General features: G+C 58.6%; 10 protein-coding genes across 10 annotated transcripts; 5 read left to right on the top strand and 5 right to left on the bottom strand.

Annotated features, from left to right (window-relative positions):
• Nucleotides 1–129: 129 nt before the first annotated feature.
• GGTG_08739 (hypothetical protein) lies at nt 130–1,291 on the bottom strand. The gene is made up of 2 exons (XM_009226581.1): nt 945–1,291; nt 130–876 (listed from the first exon to the last, which is right to left on the bottom strand). Exons 1-2 carry the CDS (start codon nt 1,254–1,256, stop codon nt 271–273), a joined length of 918 nt encoding a protein of 305 aa, XP_009224845.1. The 5' UTR covers nt 1,257–1,291; the 3' UTR covers nt 130–270.
• Nucleotides 1,292–2,880: 1,589 nt separating this feature from the next.
• On the top strand, nt 2,881–4,051 carry GGTG_08738 (sorbitol utilization protein SOU2). The gene is made up of 3 exons (XM_009226580.1): nt 2,881–3,104; nt 3,186–3,572; nt 3,649–4,051. Exons 1-3 carry the CDS (start codon nt 3,007–3,009, stop codon nt 3,959–3,961), a joined length of 798 nt encoding a protein of 265 aa, XP_009224844.1. The 5' UTR covers nt 2,881–3,006; the 3' UTR covers nt 3,962–4,051.
• Nucleotides 4,052–4,956: 905 nt separating this feature from the next.
• Nucleotides 4,957–5,734, top strand: GGTG_08737 (hypothetical protein; the record flags this gene model as incomplete). Its single annotated transcript, XM_009226579.1, has 2 exons — nt 4,957–5,048; nt 5,365–5,734. 2 exons carry the CDS (start codon nt 4,957–4,959, stop codon nt 5,732–5,734), a joined length of 462 nt encoding a protein of 153 aa, XP_009224843.1.
• A 640-nt stretch (nt 5,735–6,374) lies between these two features.
• On the top strand, nt 6,375–6,527 carry GGTG_08736 (hypothetical protein; the record flags this gene model as incomplete). Its single annotated transcript, XM_009226578.1, has 1 exon — nt 6,375–6,527. One exon carries the CDS (start codon nt 6,375–6,377, stop codon nt 6,525–6,527), a length of 153 nt encoding a protein of 50 aa, XP_009224842.1.
• Nucleotides 6,528–7,298: 771 nt separating this feature from the next.
• On the top strand, nt 7,299–9,902 carry GGTG_08735 (hypothetical protein; the record flags this gene model as incomplete). The annotated part of the gene is made up of 4 exons (XM_009226577.1): nt 7,299–8,053; nt 8,130–8,561; nt 8,640–8,770; nt 8,842–9,902. 4 exons carry the CDS (start codon nt 7,299–7,301, stop codon nt 9,045–9,047), a joined length of 1,524 nt encoding a protein of 507 aa, XP_009224841.1. The 3' UTR covers nt 9,048–9,902.
• An 88-nt stretch (nt 9,903–9,990) lies between these two features.
• GGTG_08734 (hypothetical protein) lies at nt 9,991–11,424 on the bottom strand (the record flags this gene model as incomplete). The annotated part of the gene is made up of 1 exon (XM_009226576.1): nt 9,991–11,424. The coding sequence occupies exon 1, from the start codon at nt 11,341–11,343 to the stop codon at nt 9,991–9,993; it is 1,353 nt and encodes a 450-aa protein (XP_009224840.1). The 5' UTR covers nt 11,344–11,424.
• A 251-nt stretch (nt 11,425–11,675) lies between these two features.
• On the bottom strand, nt 11,676–11,972 carry GGTG_08733 (hypothetical protein; the record flags this gene model as incomplete). The annotated part of the gene is made up of 1 exon (XM_009226575.1): nt 11,676–11,972. The coding sequence occupies one exon, from the start codon at nt 11,970–11,972 to the stop codon at nt 11,676–11,678; it is 297 nt and encodes a 98-aa protein (XP_009224839.1).
• Nucleotides 11,973–12,036: 64 nt separating this feature from the next.
• Nucleotides 12,037–15,147, bottom strand: GGTG_08732 (hypothetical protein; the record flags this gene model as incomplete). The annotated part of the gene is made up of 3 exons (XM_009226574.1): nt 14,550–15,147; nt 13,151–14,155; nt 12,037–12,181 (listed from the first exon to the last, which is right to left on the bottom strand). Exons 1-3 carry the CDS (start codon nt 14,999–15,001, stop codon nt 12,037–12,039), a joined length of 1,602 nt encoding a protein of 533 aa, XP_009224838.1. The 5' UTR covers nt 15,002–15,147.
• Nucleotides 15,148–16,487: 1,340 nt separating this feature from the next.
• Nucleotides 16,488–17,178, top strand: GGTG_08731 (hypothetical protein; the record flags this gene model as incomplete). Its single annotated transcript, XM_009226573.1, has 2 exons — nt 16,488–16,786; nt 16,884–17,178. 2 exons carry the CDS (start codon nt 16,488–16,490, stop codon nt 17,176–17,178), a joined length of 594 nt encoding a protein of 197 aa, XP_009224837.1.
• Nucleotides 17,179–17,437: 259 nt separating this feature from the next.
• Nucleotides 17,438–18,787, bottom strand: GGTG_08730 (hypothetical protein; the record flags this gene model as incomplete). The annotated part of the gene is made up of 3 exons (XM_009226572.1): nt 17,438–18,049; nt 18,114–18,555; nt 18,611–18,787. The coding sequence occupies 3 exons, from the start codon at nt 18,785–18,787 to the stop codon at nt 17,451–17,453; spliced, it is 1,218 nt and encodes a 405-aa protein (XP_009224836.1). The 3' UTR covers nt 17,438–17,450.
• Nucleotides 18,788–21,004: the final 2,217 nt, after the last annotated feature.

Raw genomic sequence — 21,004 nt, 5'->3', positions numbered from 1 at the left:
ATTGAACCTCACCTTCAGCTAGGAAATGGCAAAGACAAAGACTGGCACTGGTATTAATGGGCGGATACACATGTCACATAAATCTGTCTAGAAAAAATACATGTACAAGAAAAAATAGCAATGGAAGCTCAGAGGGGTTCCTGTTTTCACCGATCTCATGGCAATCTCGCAAGCCAGACTTGCTCGTCCGGTGGTGTGAAATTTGCCCGAAGCTGTAATCTAGCTTGGCGGACAGAAAGAGAAGAGGAGAAGAGACACAGATCAAGAAACCTAAGCCCTAAGGATCCGCTTCACCTTCTTGGACTTTTCCTTGATGCTGTCACTCTTCGCCTTGGTGTCGGGCTTCGCCTTGGTGTCGGGCTTCCCCTTGGTCTCGGGCTTCCCCTTGGCAGGCTGGCTCTGCTTGCCAGCCTGGGCGGGGGGTGCGGCGGGCTGGGTGTCGTTGGCCGAGGCGTCGCCGCCGCCGCCGCCGCCGGGCCACAGGGCGGGCCCGGGCGCAAAGGCCTCCTTGGGGGGCGGGTTGGCCCAGCTGTCAAGCCCAAAGGCCTTGTCGTCGGCCTTGTAGCCGCCGGGGAGCTTGATGGTCGGCCCGGGCTCGGGGCCGGTGTAGCTGCTCTCGACCTCGACGTGGGCACACATGATGTAGAGCTCCTTCTGCTTGAAGGGCTGGTGGACGGCCATGTGCTCGATGCGCATCAGGTACTCGCCCGCGGGGATCTTGTCGGTGAGCTTGAAGGTGAAGCGGTCCTTGTCCTTGGTGAGCCAGCCGTCGTCCTTGCCGTTCCAGGGGAGCTTGGTGCCCATCTCGAACACCTTGAACCAGGAGCCGGACCCGTCGTACTCGGCGATGCTGCCAGGGGCCTTGGACATCATGATCTGCGGTTGGGCGGTGACGGATTAGCTTCCTGCCCGTCGTGTCTCTGATGGACCGTTGCTGTACGTACAGTGATGGGCCCCGGGTGAAAGACGTTGCCGACGGCGGTCTTGAAGCCCACGGTGTCTTGGCCGGCCTTGATTTTGGCCGTCTTGGGCTGGGTGCGGTGGTTCATGGACCCCTTGTTGCAGCGGATGTCGTCGCTCGTCAGGATTTCCGGGGTCTTGAGCGGCATGAAGCCGTTGTCGTGCTCGCGGGTGAACTCCTGGGGCTTGGAAACCTTGTCGTTGAGGATGAAGTGCGGGAAGAGGTAGTGCGCCGACACGAGTTGGGGCAGCAGGAGAAGTGCCGTAGAGGCGGATGAGATCGTGGAAAACTTCATGGTGGAAGAATTGACAGAAAGTCGCGTGGTCAAAGGGGAATAAAGGGAGCAAACGCAGCCTGGCCGGATGGAGAAAAGAATGTAAAAGGGTGTACCCGACACAGACAAGTCCAAACGTGAAAGAAAAGCATGTATAGGCGGTTGATCTGCCTGACCTCGCTCGGTGAGCTGATGGAAACCTCTCGATGCTGTCTTGCTGGCGACGACCGACTCGTCTTTATATGTCTTCGCCCATGGCGTCTGGAGGCTCTTGGAGCCGCAGGCCCATGTTCAGCACTGCCGCGGAGTTCGTGGCCGGGATGAGGCCTGCTGGCCCACAGATGATCAACCGATAGAAACGGTGATTCATGGGCTGACGGGTTGCTGATTGTGGAGGAAACAGAACAAAATCCCGTGTTTCAGATTATCCTTGGACTCACATCTCCTATTTGGTACCACTTCCCCCTTGGCCGCCTGCTATTCTTGCCGCGCACAGAAACGCCAAGGTTATGCGCTCTGCTCTGCCCGCCCAAGGCCCGGGCGGAGGAGGCGTTGGTACCTGGTTCCAAGGCCGAATCGGGGAAGACGACAACAGCCGGACAGGGCCGATGTGGCCAATCAACTTCTCCTTTCCTCTCATGTTTATCTGTTTGCGGTAGTTGGTCTTCGGCACGCGCGGGAGAGCGAGATCGTGGCATGGTTAGGGCGCATGAACATGCGGGTCATCGCCGGCACCTATAAGGCTATCGTTGTCCAAGCTGCGCTGGTCTACCAAACGCCCGAACAACATCGGCGCAAAGTCCCCAGGCCCAGGTAGTTTTTACAACATCCCTAGCATCGGCACAAATTGTTTCGAGTCGCTACTTGCTGCATCTGTATCTCCACAAGGCTGTGACCATCTCTTTGAGCGACGTGAGAGAGAATGTGGCACAGTCTACGGCGCCACACCTTGACCAGCCAGGAGCGAGGATCAAGAGCAAGGCACGTGGCGCACAGCAGCGGTGATCAATGTGACGGTGGATGCGGCTTCGGTGCCTTGGCATGGTGACGTCAGGAAGCCGCTGAGGAGGGCTCAAAGGGGAAGGTTTGGTGGGGCGTTGATATCCTGAAAACCTGCATGCGCCTCTGCCAAGTATCCGGCCAATAATAGGTGCCACATCTGAGCTCGTCGTGCCCGCCCCTCCCAGTTGCTTCTTGGCCGCGGCCACTTGTGCTGCACAAACAAAAGTGCCAGCAGCCGTTCGCCAGCGCCTCCCAAGCCCCTCAAGTTGCTTGGTCCCTTCGGCCGGGCCGGCGTATCTGCTTGGCCTAGGCACGGCCAGCCGGTTTGACAAGCTGCTGTGCGACGCGGCACATTGCACATGATGGCGGGCAAGCGCTTGACAAGCAGCCCGCCAGCCGCCGACGTCAGAGCAACAGGCCACTGCCGCTCACCAACGTGCAGTAGTGGCGGCGGCGGCGACTCCACGCCCACTCCACTGACTCGTCATCCCGCGCTCGGGCGGGGACCGGCAGGACTCGGCAACGGCGTGGGGTGACGGGAACGGCGACAAGCTCGAAGCCGGACCAAGTCGAGCGAAGGTTCCGCTTGCGTCATATATATACCTTGGTGGCTGCTAGTCCTTCGGCATGACTGTAAGGTTCTTTCCTTTTCCCTCTCCCTCATCCTACCCAGCACGCTTTATTTCCAGGTCCAATTCATCACCGCCGACTTGACAAGCCGTCGTCCTACCTCTTCTACTCAACTTCCACACACATAAACATCGCCAAAATGATCGAGGTTCCCAAGACCGAGAGGCTGACTGACATGTTCAGCCTGAAGGGCAAGGTTGTCGTCGTGACGGGCGCGTCGGGACCTGGCGGTATCGGGTATGGAATATGGAACATCTAGCGACGGGGACAGGACTCGAGAGGAGATGGAACACGGTCGCTAACTCGCCATCACAACAGGCTGGAAGCCGCCAGGGGCTGCGCCGAGATGGGCGCGACCGTGATCGTCACAGCCTTCAGCAGACTCGAGGGTGCACAGAAGAACGCCGAGGCCCTGGCCAAGGAGTACGGGGTCAAGACGGGAGCGTACCAGTGCGACATCAGGTCGTGGGAGGCCGTCAAGGGCTTCGTGGAAAAGGTCATCGCCGACTTTGGCCAGATTGACGTCTTCATCGCCAACTCGGGCCGGACGGCGGACGCGGGCGTCATTGATAGCACCGCCGAGGAGTGGGACCAGGTCATTCAGTCCGACCTGAGCGGCACCGCATACTGTGCCAAGGCCGTCGGCGAGCACTTTAGGAAGCGCGGAAAGGGCTCGCTCGTCATCACAGCGAGCATGTCGGGACAGTAAGTGGTGGTGGCCTAGAATAAAGCCCGACGCTACATTTGGACCATCAATAGCTAACGCAAGGGGCCATATCAGCATTGCCAACTTCCCCCAGGAGCAGACCTCGTACAACGTCGCCAAGGCCGGCTGCATCCACATGGCCAAGTCCCTGGCCAACGAGTGGAGGGAATTTGCGCGCGTCAACTCAGTGTCGCCCGGCTACATCGACACGGGCCTCTCCGACTTTATCGACCAGAAGACGCAGGACCTCTGGAAGTCCATGATCCCCATGGGCCGCAACGGCGCGCCCAAGGAGCTCAGGGGCGCCTACGTGTACCTGGCCTCGGACGCCAGCACGTACACGACGGGCGCCGACATCGTCGTGGACGGCGGCTACACCACGCGCTAGAGCAGAATGGCTCTAAAAATGTAACAGACAATACCCTGGTTACATGCTAGATGCTAGACATAGAACAATCGAAGAGATGCATCCTTTGGGCCTTGGGAGCTCCTGGAACGAGTGACAGTAACCCACAAGCTGAGGATGTGACCAAAGGGGGAAGCTAGTAATGGTAAACAAACCCACCTGAGGACTTTGTAGTCAAGGTAGTATTGGCGGCAAGCTGAATTGAGAAAGGAGGCGCAGGCGGCGGTCGCTAGCTGCAGGTTGCGGTTGGTAGCATTGAAGCCGAACCGCCAATGTGACACGATATTATTATCGCATGCTGGCTGACAGCCGCCCGGGGAGGACGGTCTGGCGGTCCGGCATTGGCTGTAGTTGTAGCCTTTGTGGAACGGTGCCCCCGCACTTGCTGACTCCAGCGGGACCAGCTCGTCAACGCATTGGGGGCGGGGTCGCGTGAGCCCTGAGGGTCTCTCGCCCGGGGAGCCTGGTGCATCACGACACATTGATACATTGCGTACTTGTCAACTGCAATTGATGTGGCCAAACAGCTCCCACGCAGAGGCCTGCTTTCTTTTTGTCTGGCGGGAGCTCCAGCCAACCCGCGCCACCTCGGTGTCAATTTGGGGGGAGGGCTTGTCGCGGCAGGCTGTAGCTGAAATGTGTGCTGCGGCTTCTTGACTGCTTCTGTCGTGAATTTCGTTATTACTTTCTTGCAGGGAACAGGGTCCCCAATCCGAGGGTTGGGGGCCAGCGAGCAACCCCATTGGGGCCAGTTTAGTCGGCAGGCGCGGTAGGGCGTCTGGTGCCGGGCTTCCGATGTGCCTGAGCCCCCTGCGGGCATGGGTAGGGGCTGGCGCGTGTCGTGGGCGGATAACACCGCCTCAACCTTCCCGGTCCGGGAGTCCCAAGCTCCGGGGTGGCGCAGCAGTGCCCAACAGCACTGAGTACACTACGCGCGAGCACCAACAGCAGTCGAGAGGAGCTGTGGAGATGTGCACATGCGCATAGTAATCCTCAGTCTTGGGCTGCATGACGAGGAGGGCCCAGCTCTCGGCGCGCGGACGGAGGTGTTTGGACAGGGTCAGCCAGGGTACGGCTGGCGATATCCAGATGCGCAAGCATTGCTGGCATCAGGGAGGTGTGCTTGGGGATTCTAAAAACAATTCGATCAAAGGTGTATATAATAGCTGCGATCTTGGCGAGAGAGTCAGACTTTTTTCTCTTCTATCATCATCATCATCTTCAACAGCAACATCTTGGACATCCACAAACCATCACACTCGACTTCCACAAAGGATCCACCACCTCGGACCACCTCCCACACGCTAGCACCCGATACAGAACCCGCCATCCCGTCCATTACAGTCTCATATTAACCAGAACACTAACACTCCAAGTCCATCAAGATGCGCTTCTCCGCCGTCTCCGTCTCCGTCCTGGCCGCTCGTCAGCCGCGAGGGCTACGAGTGCAAGGGGTCCATCAACTGCAACACGTGGGTCAACTTCATCAAGACGTGCGACCACGCCGTCAACACGGCGCTCGTGCGCACCGATGCCGTCAACTACGGCGGCAAGAACTCGGGCCTGCGCAAGGGCTCCCGCAGCGGCAAGTGCGAGGTCTTCATCGAGGGGCCCGCGAGCTGCAAGACCACGGGCAACAAGATGTGGAGTGACTACCAGGACATCCGTAACCACGGCTGCGGCCGCTGCGGCTTCAAGACCTGGGGCGAGGGCGACGAGTGCAAGACCAAGATCGACTTTGTCTTGAGCGGCTAAGTGCCCCTTTTCTTTGTCCTTCTTCCTGTCGTGTCTTTGTTCTTTAGACCTTGGTGGCGTTTCTTTGTTTCTTTTTTCCTTCTTGGGACCCAGCTATATGGCATCGGCGGGAGCATTGGGAGTTCTGGAGTTTTATGACAATACAAGACTTGAAGATCATCTGTTTTCCGGGCATGGGGCATCCCACGTGACAACGATGCTGGGAATTGGTACCTTGGGGGCTACGTTACAAATCTTCTCCAACTCAGCCAATCGAACTGCCAGGAGAGCTTGAGCGTCACCTCCTGAGCTAACCCCATCTCCATATTTTTACAGAACACAGACGTGTCGAATGATTTTGTTCCGCGTCTGATGACAAGCTAGGAACCCAAGTCCAGCCCAGCCAGAAGCGCACGTTGTTCGGCGCACCTTCGACACCCAGTCCAGAAAGTCTGTCTATCCGAAAACAATGCTGAATTTACTTCATCCCTAGCCGACCCCAAAGGAGGCTCTCGACGCGAACGCCCAGGCATACACGATACATCTTGTTCCGCACAAGCTGGATGAGAACTCTCAGAGAGAGCAAGACGTCGATAGGCTGGAGGCTGGACGTCTACCGGTTATAGCCCCCTCCTTTTGCGCACACCACGCTCGCCGGAGCATGCCGAGCACCGAGGTTCGCAGGCTGCGCTGCATCGCGCCACCCAGGGAGCCAAGCCCGACGGAGAAAATGCGCATTTCCGCTCCCTACAACGACAAGACCAACATGCATTCTAGAGTCGCGGTATCGCCCACCTGCAACCACGGTACTTGACGACTGAGGTGGGGGTAATTCTCCACACACACACACACACACACACACACACGGCAGAGGATGCTGCTGCGGGGGGTGTGGCCGCAGTGGCTCGACGCTGGATGCCGACCCCGCACGCCAGAATCACACCTCCCATCAGCATCTCGGCCATCTCGGCATTGGGATTTAGGCGTATGCCCTAGACAGCCGCACGCTGCGAGGAGTGAGTGTTGGGGGTTGACGGCCCAGCTCGAGCAGTGATTGGGGCGCGTCTCAGGGAACGAAAATGCCGTCGGGTCCAGACAGCGACGACAGCTACGAGAAAGACGCATTCGGAGAGAGTCGGAGTGCCAGACAAGTCGCGAGTCCGCGACGACCAAAGGCCCAAGCTGGATATGCCGTGCCGGCCGAGGCAAGAAGGGGATGCCAAACTACACGAGATCGGAGTTTGACGCCCGAGTGTTGTGGGTATCGTCAAATAATATATGCCCATGGTATTCCACCTGGCTTCCAGCACTTGACCTTTCTACTCGAAACAGCTGGTTCTAACATTGGTCCTCAAGCTGTTTAGACATGCTCCGTTTTTTCTCATGTGTATCACGAATTCGCACGTCAAATTGATAATCCCAGACGCCCTACCCGCAACATGTCTTCCAAACCCCTTGGCGACAGGCCTTTCTTTGGCCTGAGAGGAGGATGGTTAACCCTGTGGATAACAGTAGGTAGTCTTCCAGCACCCAGCTTCTGTTTCTTCAAACCTCACAAAGGCCCCAGATCGCCTGTGCCACAGACATGACGCTCTTCGGCTACGACCAAGCCGTCTTTAGCGGCGTCATCGTGACCCACGACTTCCTCGCCCTGCACGGCCTGGTCGGCCAGACCTCCATGATCGCGACTCTCAGCGCCATATACGCCGTCGGCTGCTTCCTCGGCGCCGTCGTCGCCTTCTCGGCCGGCGAGCGGCTCGGGCGCAAGAGGACCGTCCTCCTGGGAACGGCCGTCATGTCGGCCGGCGCCGCCCTGTGCACGGCGTCGCACGGCCTGCCGCAGATGTTCGTCGGCCGCGTCGTCACGGGCGTCGGCAACGGCGTCAACACGGCCACGGCGCCCGTCTGGCAGACCGAGACGTCGCGCGCGGCCTGGCGCGGCCGCCTCGTGCTGCTCGAGATGGGCATGAACATCGTCGGCTTCTGCCTCTGCAACTGGGTAAACTACGCCATGTCCTTCGCCGGCGGCTCCGTCGCCTGGCGCTTCCCGCTCTCGTTCCAGTTCGTCTTGATCGCCGTCCTGTTCGCCACCGTCCCCTGGCTGCCCGAGTCGCCGCGCTGGCTCGCCGCGCACGGCCGCCACGCCGAGGCGCTGCAGATCCTGGGCGCGCTCGAGGGGCGGGACGTTGACGATCCGTCTGTCGAGGCGCTGCATCGGGAGATTGTGTTTTCGGTCGAGTACGAGCGCGAGCACGCTGTCCGCTGGAGGGACCTAGCAAGGGGCCGCGCCTCGGCTGCGGGCAACACCAAGACGATCCGGAGGGTATTGCTGGGAGCTGGGTACGTGGTGGTGAAGGAGAAAAACATCAAAGTCTGGTAACGATCCACGCTAACACACCATGTCCATCATTTTCAGAACACAACTGATGCAGCAGTTTGGCGGCATCAACATCGCCTCGTATTACATGCCAACCGTCTTCATAAACGCCGTCGGGCTGTCCGAAACCCTCGCGCGCCTCTTGTCCGCCGTAGCCGCGACTGTCTACATGTTCTTCTCGCTCGGGGCCGTCACTCTGGTCGAGAAATGGGGCCGACGCGGTTTGATGATGCTCTCCACCGCCGGCCAGCTCGTGTCCTTTCTCGCCATCACCATTCTCCTGCGGTTCGCCGAGCGCGGAGAGGAGGACGGCTCCGGGAGGGGGCCGGCAACTGCCTCTATATTCTTCTTCTTTTTCTACTACATCTCCTTTGGCGTTGGGATGCTCGGGGTGCCGTGGCTTTACCCGACCGAGATCAACTCCCTCCCGATGAGAACTAAAGGCGCCGCCTTTGCTACATGCACGAACTGGTGAGACTTCCTTGGCGGCGTTCAGCGAGGTATTCAAGCAGCGTGTCTTGGTCATCTTCCTCTAACTCGGGCGCACAGGATTACAAACTTTGCCATTGTCGAGATTACGCCGATAGGTATAGAGAACATTGGCTGGCGCTTCTGGATCGTCTGGACAATCTTCAACGCCGTCTTCCTGCCTGTCATCTACTTCTTCTACCCCGAGACGTGTACGCCACCCTCATGCCCAGAACTTCCCCATGCTGGGATACTTGACTGATAAGCCTCCATTTTCGTACAGCCAACCGTAAGCTCGAGGACATGGACGAGTACTTCCGCTCCGGCCCGCGTCTTATTGTCACGGGCGACAAAGCCGCCATCTGCACTGCGCGCCCAGTCCACTACATCGAGCGCGAGGAGGAAGAGATTCGACGGAGGGCTCGGGATCACGGCAACCCCAGTCCTGTTGGCCTGGTGGAAGATCTCCCGGAAGAGAAGAAGGGGTGAAGGACTGGTTGGTGTTGGCAAGCACCTAGTACTTGCACGGCCGCCACAAAGAAGGGACCGTCCCGCCCCTTCCCGGAAATGGACACTTTGACTAGTATCCCTTTCTTTGTTCCAGGACAACCATTTCCCGCCTTCCAACCATGGCGGTCCTGCCATTGTCACCTTTGTCCATTGTCACCGCACAAACAACTTGGACATGGAGTCAGAGTACCTTTCAGAGCCCAGTCAAACAAAGATGTGACAGGGCACTGTAAAGATGACATGGAGGTTTTGTTTGTGTCAACGTGACAGTAGTATATATATAAGGCGCCCACGCCGCAGCAAGATCACCAAACAGCCCGTTCAACAGCACAGCCAGACCTACCACACGAACACCACCTCCAGCTCGAACAACACTTGCAATACGCCAGATCAAGCACCCAAGGTTCCTTGAAGAAACTACTGCAAGATCATCACAGGACTTTGGAAGTCGGCAATCATGTGTGTCTGGGAGAAAACCTACCATGTCTGCGGCCACGCGGGCAAGAACAAGGTCAAGAGCGCCTGCGCCACGCCCAGAGCTTGCACATCCTATGTTGTTGACTCGTCGGAATATGTTCAGGTCTCAGGGGATTGTTCGGCGTGCATCAAGGCTGCGCAGACCCCGCGTGGACGCCGTGCCTAGATCTCATCTCCACGTGCACAGTTCCGAGCACTTGTCTCGGGCAGCGGCATCTGAGAAACGACGGTTCGAATCGGAAGACTGTCGCACACGGCTGACTTTCAGCAGAAGCCACTGAATACCTGACAGTCAATATCTTTTGCTTTCCCTAGTCGATCAATACCAAAAATCCCAAGAAACCCTATCACAACCAAGTAATAAGTGATGTAATATGACTATACTGCAGCAAGGCAATGGCATGCAATGTTTGACATGGACCCTTCCGTCAAGATGACGGTACCACTAGTTCTTCACGCCCCTCCCCGTCCTCCCATCAAACGGCAGCGGCTTCCACAGCGCGCTGCGGCCAAAGTGGTACAGGCAGTCCATCCAGGTCGGCCAGTAGTGGCCACCCCAAGGTTGGATGCGGCTCAGGTAGGGAATGCCGTTCGCGTTCATGGCGACCTCGATGGAGCGGTCTATGTCAAAGGTGAAGTCGTAAAGGCCGTACGAGTTGAAGATGCCCTTGCGCCTCAGCGCGGGCGCCTTGGCCGCCAAGTCCCCCGGGCCCACTATGCCCTGGGCGGCCGAGAAGATGCCAAAGTAGGCAAAGTAGTCGGTCGCGTTGACCAGCATCTCGTACGTCAGGCGCCCGCCCAGGCTGAGGCCCGCAAAGGCGCGCCGCGCCGGCGACCGCGACACGCGCAGGTTGGCCTCGACGAAGGGGAAGAGGTGGGCCGCATAGTTCTCGCGCACCACGGGGGCGTCGGGGGCCCGCGCGCCCGAGAGGCCGTAGGTGAAGCGGTACTCGGGCGCGATGTTGTAGAAGGTCGGCATCACCACCACGGTCGGCTCGAGCGAGCCCTCGGCGATCAGGGTGTCCATGATGCCGCCCATGCGGCCCAGGCCATGCCAGTCCAGCCCGTTGCCGCCGCCGCCGTGCGACAGGTACAGGACCGGGTACTCGCGGTCCGGGCCGCTGGAGTGGTAGCCCGGGGGAGTGTAGAGCGCGAACTCGTGCACGTCGGGCGCGGGCCAGACGGAGCCGGGCGACGTGTAGTTGACCGTCGTGACGGCGCCGCGCTCGGCCGGGTCGGCGCGCGGGAGGGCGTAGTCGAAGTTGAGGTCCGAGCCGCCCGCCGGCGTGGCCTGGAAGCGGGCGTCGAAGGGCACCTGGAAGGACGAGGCGGTGGCGTCGCCGGCCACGTTGACGAAGGGCGGGTTGTCCGGGTCCATCACCCACTTGCCGCTGGCAAAGGTGCAGTTGAACGGGGCGTCGCAGTCGACGAGGAAGGCGTAGTTGTACGTGCCCGACGGCAGCGGGACCGTCAGCCGCCAGTCGCCGCCGCCGTCGCGCTTCATAACGTAGGGCCAGTCGGCGTCCCCGAGTCCACCCGCGGCCTGTGGCAGTACGAAGTCGCCGGCCTGGTAGTCCCTGGGGCTCCAGCCGTTGGAGCGCTGCCAGCCCGTGTGCCACTGGTCGGTGAAGGGGAACAGGCCGCCGGCGACGAGGACCCGCGAGGCCGTATCGTTGGCCAGCGTGAAGTCCACCTCGTAGCCGGTCGGCGCCGTGCCGGTCTTGCGGACCGAGACGCCAGCCAGACCTGTCTCGGCGAATAGGCCCAGAGCCAGGGCGATGGCGGAGATGGGCGTCATGGTGATTGTTGGGCAGGTGAGTGATAACGGAAACGCGGCCCAGCACTACAGCCAGGGCATCATCTCTAAACGTGGGTTGGGTACTCCTTTATGTTCGTCTCAAGGACAGCCACAACATGTCCCTCGCGGGTCTTGACGAAACCGATCGGGGGTGATGCGCTCAACTGCCGGCCTCTCTCGGGGTGGAGTAACTGCCACACTCTTTCCCTCCCTCTCACACTTGGTGGGCGGAGAATTTCTGCCCATGGATGCCCGATAGCACATCAACGTACGCGCCCGTCAAGATAAATCCTGGAAAGGCCTTCTCTTGGACCGCGAACACGGAACCGACTCTAACGCCGCGCCGAAAGGGGAAGGAGGCTGATTCTGCTCGGCGTCATTGACGGCCTTGGCACATGTCCGGGCTCGGCCGTTTTGCGGAGCGGCAGCATCCTGAGGGAGAACACTGGGGGTGGATCGCGCATGATTTTGCGGGGAAGATGGACGGCCTCCTCGAAAACAGGCAACCAAATCGCCGGGACGTGCGGGGTTATGTGGGCATCGCTCGGGTTCCGAAGTTGTCCCAGCTGTCCGATAGCAAATAAGTAGAGGCTTGTGTTCCGAAGTTGTCCCAGCTGTCCGATGGCCATATGTAGAGGCTTGTGTTCGAGAAGCCTGCTCAGGGAATCGCAATGTACCGGCGGCATCTCCTTTTCAGATTACTCCCAAGTGCCGAGGGGACGTTTCCCCTCTCCGTCGAGGCGACTCAAACGGCCGCCGCAACAGCACAGCCGAGTCAAAGAGCCACTCCACCATGACCTCGGAGTCTAGCTGCGCCTTGCGCCGCCGTATGTCGTATCTGAAGGTTGTCGTAGAGCACGCCCAGAGGGCCTGCCTTTATTTGTACTCCACTGCCATGTGCGCATGTGCAGTGCGTTTCCATCGCGTGAAAATGCCGTTGGTTGGGGTTTGGTACTCCTGTCGGCGCGTTGATAGCACAGGACGCGTAGTAAACAGATTCATCTCGACAAGCGTGCGCTATTTTATGGACGGGAGGGAGAAGAACTCGAACACTTCTTTTTGAAAAGGCTAGTTGAGCTGGGTGGCCTTGGAGTTGAGACAACGCCAGCGTTGAACCGCGCTGTGTATCTGGGGCTGACATCCATGGCCGATATCACAGAGCATAGTTGAAGTCTCCAATTGCCCCCCAACACCTTCAACCGAGCCATTTTACCCAGTCAGGCTGGCTTGTCAGCGTCTCGTCGTATCCAAGCATCCATGTTGCAAAGGTACGCTGCGAGAAAAAGAAGAAGACGTTGAATGAGAATGGCGGCACCGTCCGTGACAGGCAAGAAGTGTGTCCCAGCCGAAAGAAGTGTGCTGGCGAAAATGGGTGTCAGGATGGTAGAGGTGACAGTGATGATAGTCCAGCAGATATAGGGCAGAATGTAGGTTGTGTCGTCGCCCCAAACACCGTCAGCCCAAAGCGCCAACGTTGCTAAGATGGTGAAGATAGCGGCCCCGAAGCTCCTCGCAAGTAACGATGCGGATTGCTGCGCTCCGTTGCTGACACCTTGCCCGTCCCTGCGTGTCTCGTTCTGTGCACCGTCTGCTCCCTGGCCCACTTTATCCATCAGCCCCAGTGCATTTGCCCATACTATGACGACTAGGAAGCCGGTGCCAAAGGCTCGTATTGCCTCTCCGGCGATCTTGTGCAGGATGGTAGGAGTTGGAGCATCGTACCGCACCGGGATTGAGCCATAGAGGATCAGGGAAGACAGCGGGATCTCGACCGCGAAACAGACCGCAAGCCAGCCAGACCGCCCACTGCGTCTCATCGGACGGGCTCTGGTCGAAAACCGGCGAGAACTCCTGCACCGCCGTCGACAAAGCCTGCAGCCCCGTGTCCCGGATATTCCGCGAGTGGAACACGAGCAGCAGCAGTTGGATGGTCATCCAACTCAGGAGCATGAATGCCCCGCTGGCGACGAGGGGCCCCGGTAGGGAGCTGACGCAGAGCTTGACGGCGACGCTGGTGACGGAGAGCAGGGTGACCATCTGGACGGGGAGCTCGCGGTGGGCGAGGACATTGGACCCGTATACGCGCCGTAGCAAGGCTGCCCGGTCCGAGTTGGAGCTGCCCTCGGCCAATTGACTTGGCCTTGTGTCGGGCGGGGGCGTAGCTGTGCTGACCGTGGTTTGTTCTTGTCGTCGGTTCGGGTCTGCTCTAGCACTTCGTGTCTGGCGGCTCTCATCTTCCGCGACCGCGGGCGCTCCATTCTCGTCCTGTCGCGACGTCTCGCCGCCCCTGGCACCAGCTGCCATCAAGCCGGCCGTTTCCTCGTTGGTATCCACGCCTTGGTTCTCTTCTGGGAAAAGCCCGCTGGCTGCCAGCTCTGCGACAAGATTCATGACACCACTGGCGGTCTTCTGTGACCTTTGGCCCTTGTCTCCTCGGATAAGCAAGAGCGCGGCCGCCAGCGCATGCGTCTCGACCCGCAAGCGCAGCCGCGCCGCCCTCGCCAGCTTCGCGCGGCGGCGCCACCTCCCGCCGAAGGTGGACAGATCTCCAATCTCGGCCCGCGACGTGACCCAGGAGCTGTCGAGGTCAAAGGTGCAGTCGATGGCGAGCCCGAAAAGAAGAGGAACGATGATGGCGGCGAAGCAGCTGAGAACGAGGACCGCCTCGGCGAGGCTGGCGAGCGGGTTCAGGCGCCAGGGAAGGATGCTGCGCGGGCGGTAGACCAGACTGCCGGTGGGCTGGCTCAACAGGCACAGTGAGAGGGTGAGGAATATGCCAAAGACCTCGGCGCGCGAGACGGTACCGCCGTGGCTGTCAGATGACGTGTCGGCCCCTGGCCGGCTGCCATTTGATGGCTGCTGGCAGGTGACGTTCCATGTCGCGTTGGCGGTCGGGACTGATAGCGCAGGCATCAATGCGATGCTCCAAGCAGAGATGCCACGAAGGGATACGGTGTCAAAGGAAAGCTGGACAAAGAAAAGAGGTCAAGTTCAGGCTTGGAGTCTGGGTCGAGGTCGAGCTGAACAAAGAAGCTGTGATTGATACCCCGCCGCTCTTGGCAGCTGAGGAATCTGCGGCGCAGCCCACAAGGCGGACTCACAGGCAAACTTGGACTTGGATTGGTGCCTTGCATCCCAGACAACGGCCTTCGGCCGCTCAGAACACTGGAAGGCCCAGGTTGCTCATCAAGATCAATACAAAATACCCAAGCGTCGCCATCTGGTACGTCCTCTGCATCCTCAAGTCCGCAATGAACCACTCGTCCCCCTTCTTGCGCCAAACCTCGTAGTAGTGGCCTCCCCCGCGCATCCGGCACGTCCAGAAGGTGTAGTTGCGTATCAGCTGGTCCTCGAACGCCCAGATGACCTCGACCTCGTCGGGCCCCGTCTGCGTCATCTCGGCCAGGCTGATGTTGTGGAGCGACTGCTGCTTGCGGAAGAAGGCGCCGAAGAAGGCCGCGCACGACCCGGGGTTGTCGAAGGCCGCGCGCCTGCCCTGCAGCGCCACCACGTCGCCCGAGCTGTCCTGGTAGCTGTACCTGGCGTCCGGGAGGCCGAGCCCGGCGAACTTGTCCCACTGCTTGGTGTCGGCGAACCGGGCGTACTGGGCCTTCCTGTTCGTGACCCTCTGGACGACGTCGTGCGGCGGGATTGACATGTCGACCCAGAGAGCTGGGAAATAGTGGCGCAAAAGGGGCGATAGGTTGACCCTGTGTGTTGAAGCAGAGCAGGTTAGACGAGTTGGGAGGCTTCAGTTAGCTGTGATCTTGTCTCTGGGACGAGCAAGTCTGGTCGTGAGCGACGGCACGCGAACGCGGGGTGAGGAGGGCAATTGATGGGTAAGCATGCCCCGCGATCCATCGGCTTTTTCTATTCATGTCGTGCCACCGCCTCCATTTTTACCCATGATGCCAAGTCTTCAGCACATGCCGTGCTCCAACGGAAGCATCTACAGCACGAAATTGTGCGGGGAACTGGTGCAGTTGGGGTCGCCAATGTCTGACAATAGGCCAGCATGCGTCATCTCAATCTCTGCTTGCCGTCCTCAGCAGGCCAGCAACAACTATCTTGGTATTGACTGCTCCTCAATGTGCCAGCCAGTAACGCGCCCAGTTCCTTGTGGGATGTTTGCAGTTGATCCCGCGGTAGTCATAAAGCTCTGAGATATGGTTGTGGAATATTAGGGCGCAACGGCCTATTCTTCGGTTCGTCTTCATCTCGCAAAAATGTAAGCTATCTAGGACCGGAAGATAAACAGCGTTTGTGAAATGTTGTCCGTTTCATCCCTCTTGCCACTTTCTCGCCCATTGTATCCACTTGCAAATATGTCACTCTTCCTCGTAAAACTTTGGGCACAAATTTTGTGCTTCGAAGTTTGTTTTGATTTCACTGGACCAGCACCAGTAAGCTAAAACTTCCACTTTCGAGCACCCATTCTACCCAAGCCCCGCTACCATACATTCACTTATGCTCAAAAAGAAACGGTTTTTCTTTCTCTCTTGGTTTAGCAAATAAGGCGGAAGATTCTTTGCATTACCTGGTTAGCAATAAGCTCCCCCGCAGCTACACGTCGCTTTCACCTCCCCCGGTAACTGCACCTAGCAAGAAAAACGCTAGCTTCCCCCATTTCTTCCCTCACCTAACCTGCCACCACACCTGACACCGCCCGTTCTTCTTTTCCTTTCTGCCGCTTGGAAAGTCTCCTACCTTTAAATACCCACCCAAACGTGCTCGGAGCCCATTCTCTCATGAGTTGAACATCACACCAACCCTCTCCTACCCACGTCACGCCAACCCTCTCTTCCCTGGTTACGATAACCACCTCTTCCCGCCGCCATCTCGCAGAAGCAAACCAAGGTATAATTCCTCCCAACGCCTTGACCCAACGCCCCCCTCCTCTGCCCAAACAAGAAACCTCTCCTGCCCACATCACGACAACCCTCCCTTCCTAAATCACAACAACCTCTCTTCCTACATCACGATAAACCTCTCCTGCCTACATCATGACAACCCTCCCTTCCCACCACCATCTCGCACAAGAAGCACAAGGTCTGATTTCCACACACCGCCTAAACCTAACGCCCTCCTCATCTGCCCTGACAAGAAACTAACAAGAGCTCGCGCTTCACCGATAGTTGGCAACCATGGGCAACCAAAACTCGGCACCGCGCCTGGTTGACCACTCGCTGATGGGCCTCGATGGCGTCACCCTGCCCGGGCCGCAGCCCGAACATTTCGACTGCCGCCGCTCATTGGCTTTGCACCTCATCCGCATGCAATGCCCGGAGCTGGAGGGCCCTTACAGCGAGGCCAGAAACCTTTTCGAGGGGCTGAAGCGGCTGCTGGACCTGATCCTCCGCCACGATCGCATGTACTTGCACCGGTTCGATCCCTACTTGGCACCTGCCGAACATATCAGAACACAGGACAAGATATGCTTCGCGTGAGTGTCACTGACATTTCCCCAGCCAGTATTCTTCCCTGAACCCCCGATCCATGAGCTGACCATTCTTTTTTTTCCGGCTGTGCCACCTCTGCAGTTTTGACGTTGTCGCCTGCATCCTGTGCATGGTGCCTCCTGCCCCCCCGACCACACCCCAAGCGCGTCGCCTCCTGGTCTTCAAGTTCGAGCGGATGCTTGGGCACGCCTTGGAGCTCGAGGCCCTGATCCGCGGAGATGTCGAGCCAAGGCCCCGCACGAGACAACGCGGCGAATTTGTGCCCGAGGTTTACCAGGTTCTCGACCAGGCGAATTTTGGTAGGGTGAGGGCGCAGTTCGAGCTCCTGCCGATGACCTTTTGGCGGTTCCAAAGGGGTGGAATGTCGAAACTGTGAGGGAATTGATGAGCACAAGGAGAACCAATTGGAGAATTCGGGGTAATCATGGGGAAGATGGGAACGAGCCCAAAAAGCACCATAGCGATTAGGAAACCCGAACGAAAATAAACACAAACAAGGAAACTCTGCATCCTAAATCATTGCCTCAGTGGCACATACCACATTAACTCGTGTGTTCCCTGTCTTTTTTTCCTTGTGCTTCAGCTGACTTGTTGCTCCAGCACAGTCCGAAAACCCAAAGACTGCGAATTCCGCCCTCAAGCATAATCTCACATTTCTGCCCTGCAAAACTCACAACGTTGTCGCGTCGCCAAACCTCCGGCCACCGCGACTGAGCACGCCAGCATCCGGCTGCGAGGCCGCCGCCCCGCCGGTCGAAAAGGAGCCGACGTTTTTTTGAGGCGGACGAGGCTGCGCCTGTCACGTTCACGAACCTCGGCCTCGGGAAAGAAGGTCTTCTCGCCGGGCATGCGACGCACACTCACGGTACCCTGCCTGCTTTGCATGAGGCGGAAGGCAGGGGAGATGTGGTGGGCGGGCCCGCGCGCGTTCATGTCACGCTCGACCCTGGGCAGCCAGTCGTCGCGGCGGCCCATGGACTGGAGGTCGAAACCGAGCTCCGGGTCCCGGGCCAGGATCCGCCAAAGCTCGCTAACGAGGACGAGGCGGATGGGCTGTCTGACGGTGCCCGACACCGGCGGCATGCACGCACCCATGGTGACACTGATAATCTGGTCGTTGCCGGCGTCGAACAGCCATGCGCCGGCGTCCTCGGCCTCGTCTGCGTCATGGCCGCTAATACGGACGCCCGAACCCACAAGGCGCCAGAGGAAATCGTTAGGGTTGGACACGCCTGAGCTGCGGTCGCCTAGAACGGGGCCCGGCTTGAGCACCAACGGACGCCGGGATACCGGCGGACGCGGCGGCCATACTCTCCGCGTTGCGGCGCACGAGCACCTCGGAAACGAGCCTGGTCTGCGCGTAGTTCCCGCGTCGGTAACGAGGTCGGCGACCTGGTCGACCGTCTCGCTGGCCGGGCCGAGGGAGCCGCCCGATATATATGCGAGGCGCGGCGGACAGGGCCGAGAGGAGGTCGGCGGTGCTCTGGAGGCTGGCGGCTACGAGGTCACCGTAACCCACGTGCCAGTGCACCACGGCGCCGATCTCGCCCGAGGCGACACACGCCGAGCGCGACGGTTCCAGCCTCAGGCGCGGCCGGCGGACCCGCGCTTTGTGTACACCTAGAGCACCGCCAGCTCCATCGCCAAAACGCCCGGGATGGCCGCGACACACATAGGCTTTGGTCGGGCCTGGTATTCTATACGCCGTGAGCAACGCGGCGCTGGACGTTTCAAGCGTTGCTGAAAATATGGTCTATACCAAGAGCGAGGTCAGGGCATTTGCAATGTGTGGCTACGTGGTGTCAGACCGCAGGTGAACGAGCGAGGACGTTTGCACCAGCTGGGGCGCCGCCAGCGATCAAGAAGAGTCGGGCCGCACACTTTTGCGCAGTATTGAAAGGTTTAGGGACGAGGGCGAGAGCAAGGAAATTTTTCACAAGGACGGCGTGCACTCTTGGTGAGCCAGCTGACGGGGCTTCTCGCATGTTAGGCTACATAGGTACCTAGGCAGACACCGCCACGACGTCGTGGTATTATTCTACAAATGTAGCGCGATCCAATGTCACCCATGCCCGTAAACTTCTAGATCTAGGCCCCACTCAATGCCACATCGCCGTGATTTTCCCTTCTTTTCCCAAATGCGCGGTTAAGGGTGCAGCGACTCAGCCACGCCTTCGTTTGCTCCGCAATGTAGCAGCTTCATGTTGCGGTGCTTGACCAAATCTGTGCGCTGCCCTGTAGGGCCACCCCCGACCCAGCCAACCCTCCCATGTTCTCGTGTCTGCAATATCCTGGCAGCAGGGTCCGCGTCTGGACCAGGTTAGGGAAAGAAAGCTGACCATTTCTCGGGCAGACTCCTAGCGCTCCTGCTCTGTTGTCATCGATCAAACAGTTGCCAGTAAGCATGCCCAACGCGGTCGAGAATCCCCCCGGCCGACTGAACACGCGGGTGGCCTCATGGTACGAAAAGCTCAGAATCTGATGAGGGTCTTCGATCTAAAGGGGATCTTTGCCGCGGCGCAGCGACCAGGTACCTTCTTAGTTCGGTCTGGCCTTTATGGAGCGGCCAGTGAAGCAGCAGAGTGGAGGCATCCAGGGGCCGAGTGAAGAGGATCGGCGCTATGAGGGCAGGAAAAGAACCATGCATATGTATTAGGCAACGCTTTGCCGCCGTGCAGGAGGCTGACAGCGGAGAGAGCGGCGCAGCGCCCGGCCCCACCACCAACCCCGCGGCAAGATAGCCGACGGCGAACGGGTTTCTTAGCGTGCGGCCCGTCAGCACACAATACGGATTTGGGGATATTACCGGTATCGCAAACGAACCAATTGACCAAATGTGCACAAAACACAAATGTGACGAACCAATCGGGCCGCCAAGCCAAAAGCGAAGGCCCTAATTAGTCTATATCCGTTTGCGACAACAAACGCTTGCATCAGTACAATTGGGCCGCTATCAACTCCGCGACGACCGGGCTCAATACGAACTACCAAATCAAGCAGCTCGTAGCTGCAAGGCCAGAAAAGCCCACAGTCTCCCCAGATATCACGGCTTTGGCTCACCTCATTGCAAAGCCAAGAAAGAGATGGAATCGGTAGCTGGCTTCAATCAGCTGAGCCCTGCGACAAAGGGGCGCCGACAAGCGAGCGAGCAGAGAGAAAACCTACTGCTCTACCCCGCCCCATGAACCGCAGGCCCGGATATGGTAACGGTGGTTTTATTACACAGCGAGGTAGATGACTAAAATAGCAAGGGAAGCATGCATATGATAGTGGAGGCATGCACTCAGCCGGGTACATAACCCACGACAAATACAGGCCAAGGTCATCATGGGACACGATACTCTAAGATGTGATGGAGCCAAACGCCGTACGGCAGTACCAGCCGACCGGCCTTTGATGGGCTACATGCCCGCTTGAACAAAAAAAAGCCTTGATAGCGGTGCCATCGTGGCAACGAGAGGCCCATGGCTGACCCGGCAGTCAGCCTCTGAGCCTAGCCTGTCAGACGCGCCTAGGGCCAGTTGGTCGCAGTGGGCATGAAAGCGGGCCATATGCGTATTCCGTATGCGGAATATTGATTTTTGTCTGACCGGTGCCCGCTCTGGAACTTCAATATTCGCTGCCGTGCTACAGAATTGTTGCTCCGCATGTTACTTCACTTGTCTTGGCAAACAAAACCCGTCGGCGAATGCGGCGAGTTCCGTGCAAGATCTGCGTTAGTATGAGGAGGCAGTCTCACGTGCGGGAGTTGCGGCCAATCACGTTTATGGAACTTACGAGCCTTACGATTTTCCGCCAATCAAAGCACACCTAGCTAGCCCCACAACATGCAGATCGAAAAAATGGGAGGCCCTGCGTGCGGCTTAGCAGCGAACGCCCCCGCAATCCTGGCGGGGAAAGCCTAGATTCGGCAGTGGGTTCTTAGTCTGAGCTGTGGGTGGTCAGCGCTAGGTTGAACTACCTACCGTAGTGAAGTGGGTGGTAGGGCAGGCAGCAGCGACTCGGGACGCGGAACTGCAATTGGCTTTTCAATAAAACTTTGGAGGTGAGCGGCCAGTCCAGAAAAGGCAGGTAGAGACAAGCATGCAAAATGAGGATTCGTGATTTGAGGATCGGTAAATAACGATGATTATTATCCGCAACGGCGCAGCGAACAACAACGCGGGAGGCAACATATGAGTTCCTAATGTTACTAGCATCCC

Source organism: Gaeumannomyces tritici (genome assembly GCF_000145635.1).
Source record: "Gaeumannomyces tritici R3-111a-1 unplaced genomic scaffold supercont2.4, whole genome shotgun sequence".
In the NCBI taxonomy this organism is placed as follows: domain Eukaryota; kingdom Fungi; phylum Ascomycota; class Sordariomycetes; order Magnaporthales; family Magnaporthaceae; genus Gaeumannomyces; species Gaeumannomyces tritici.
Note: the sequence above shows the minus strand (reverse complement) of the source record. Positions and strands in the feature narration are given on the sequence as shown.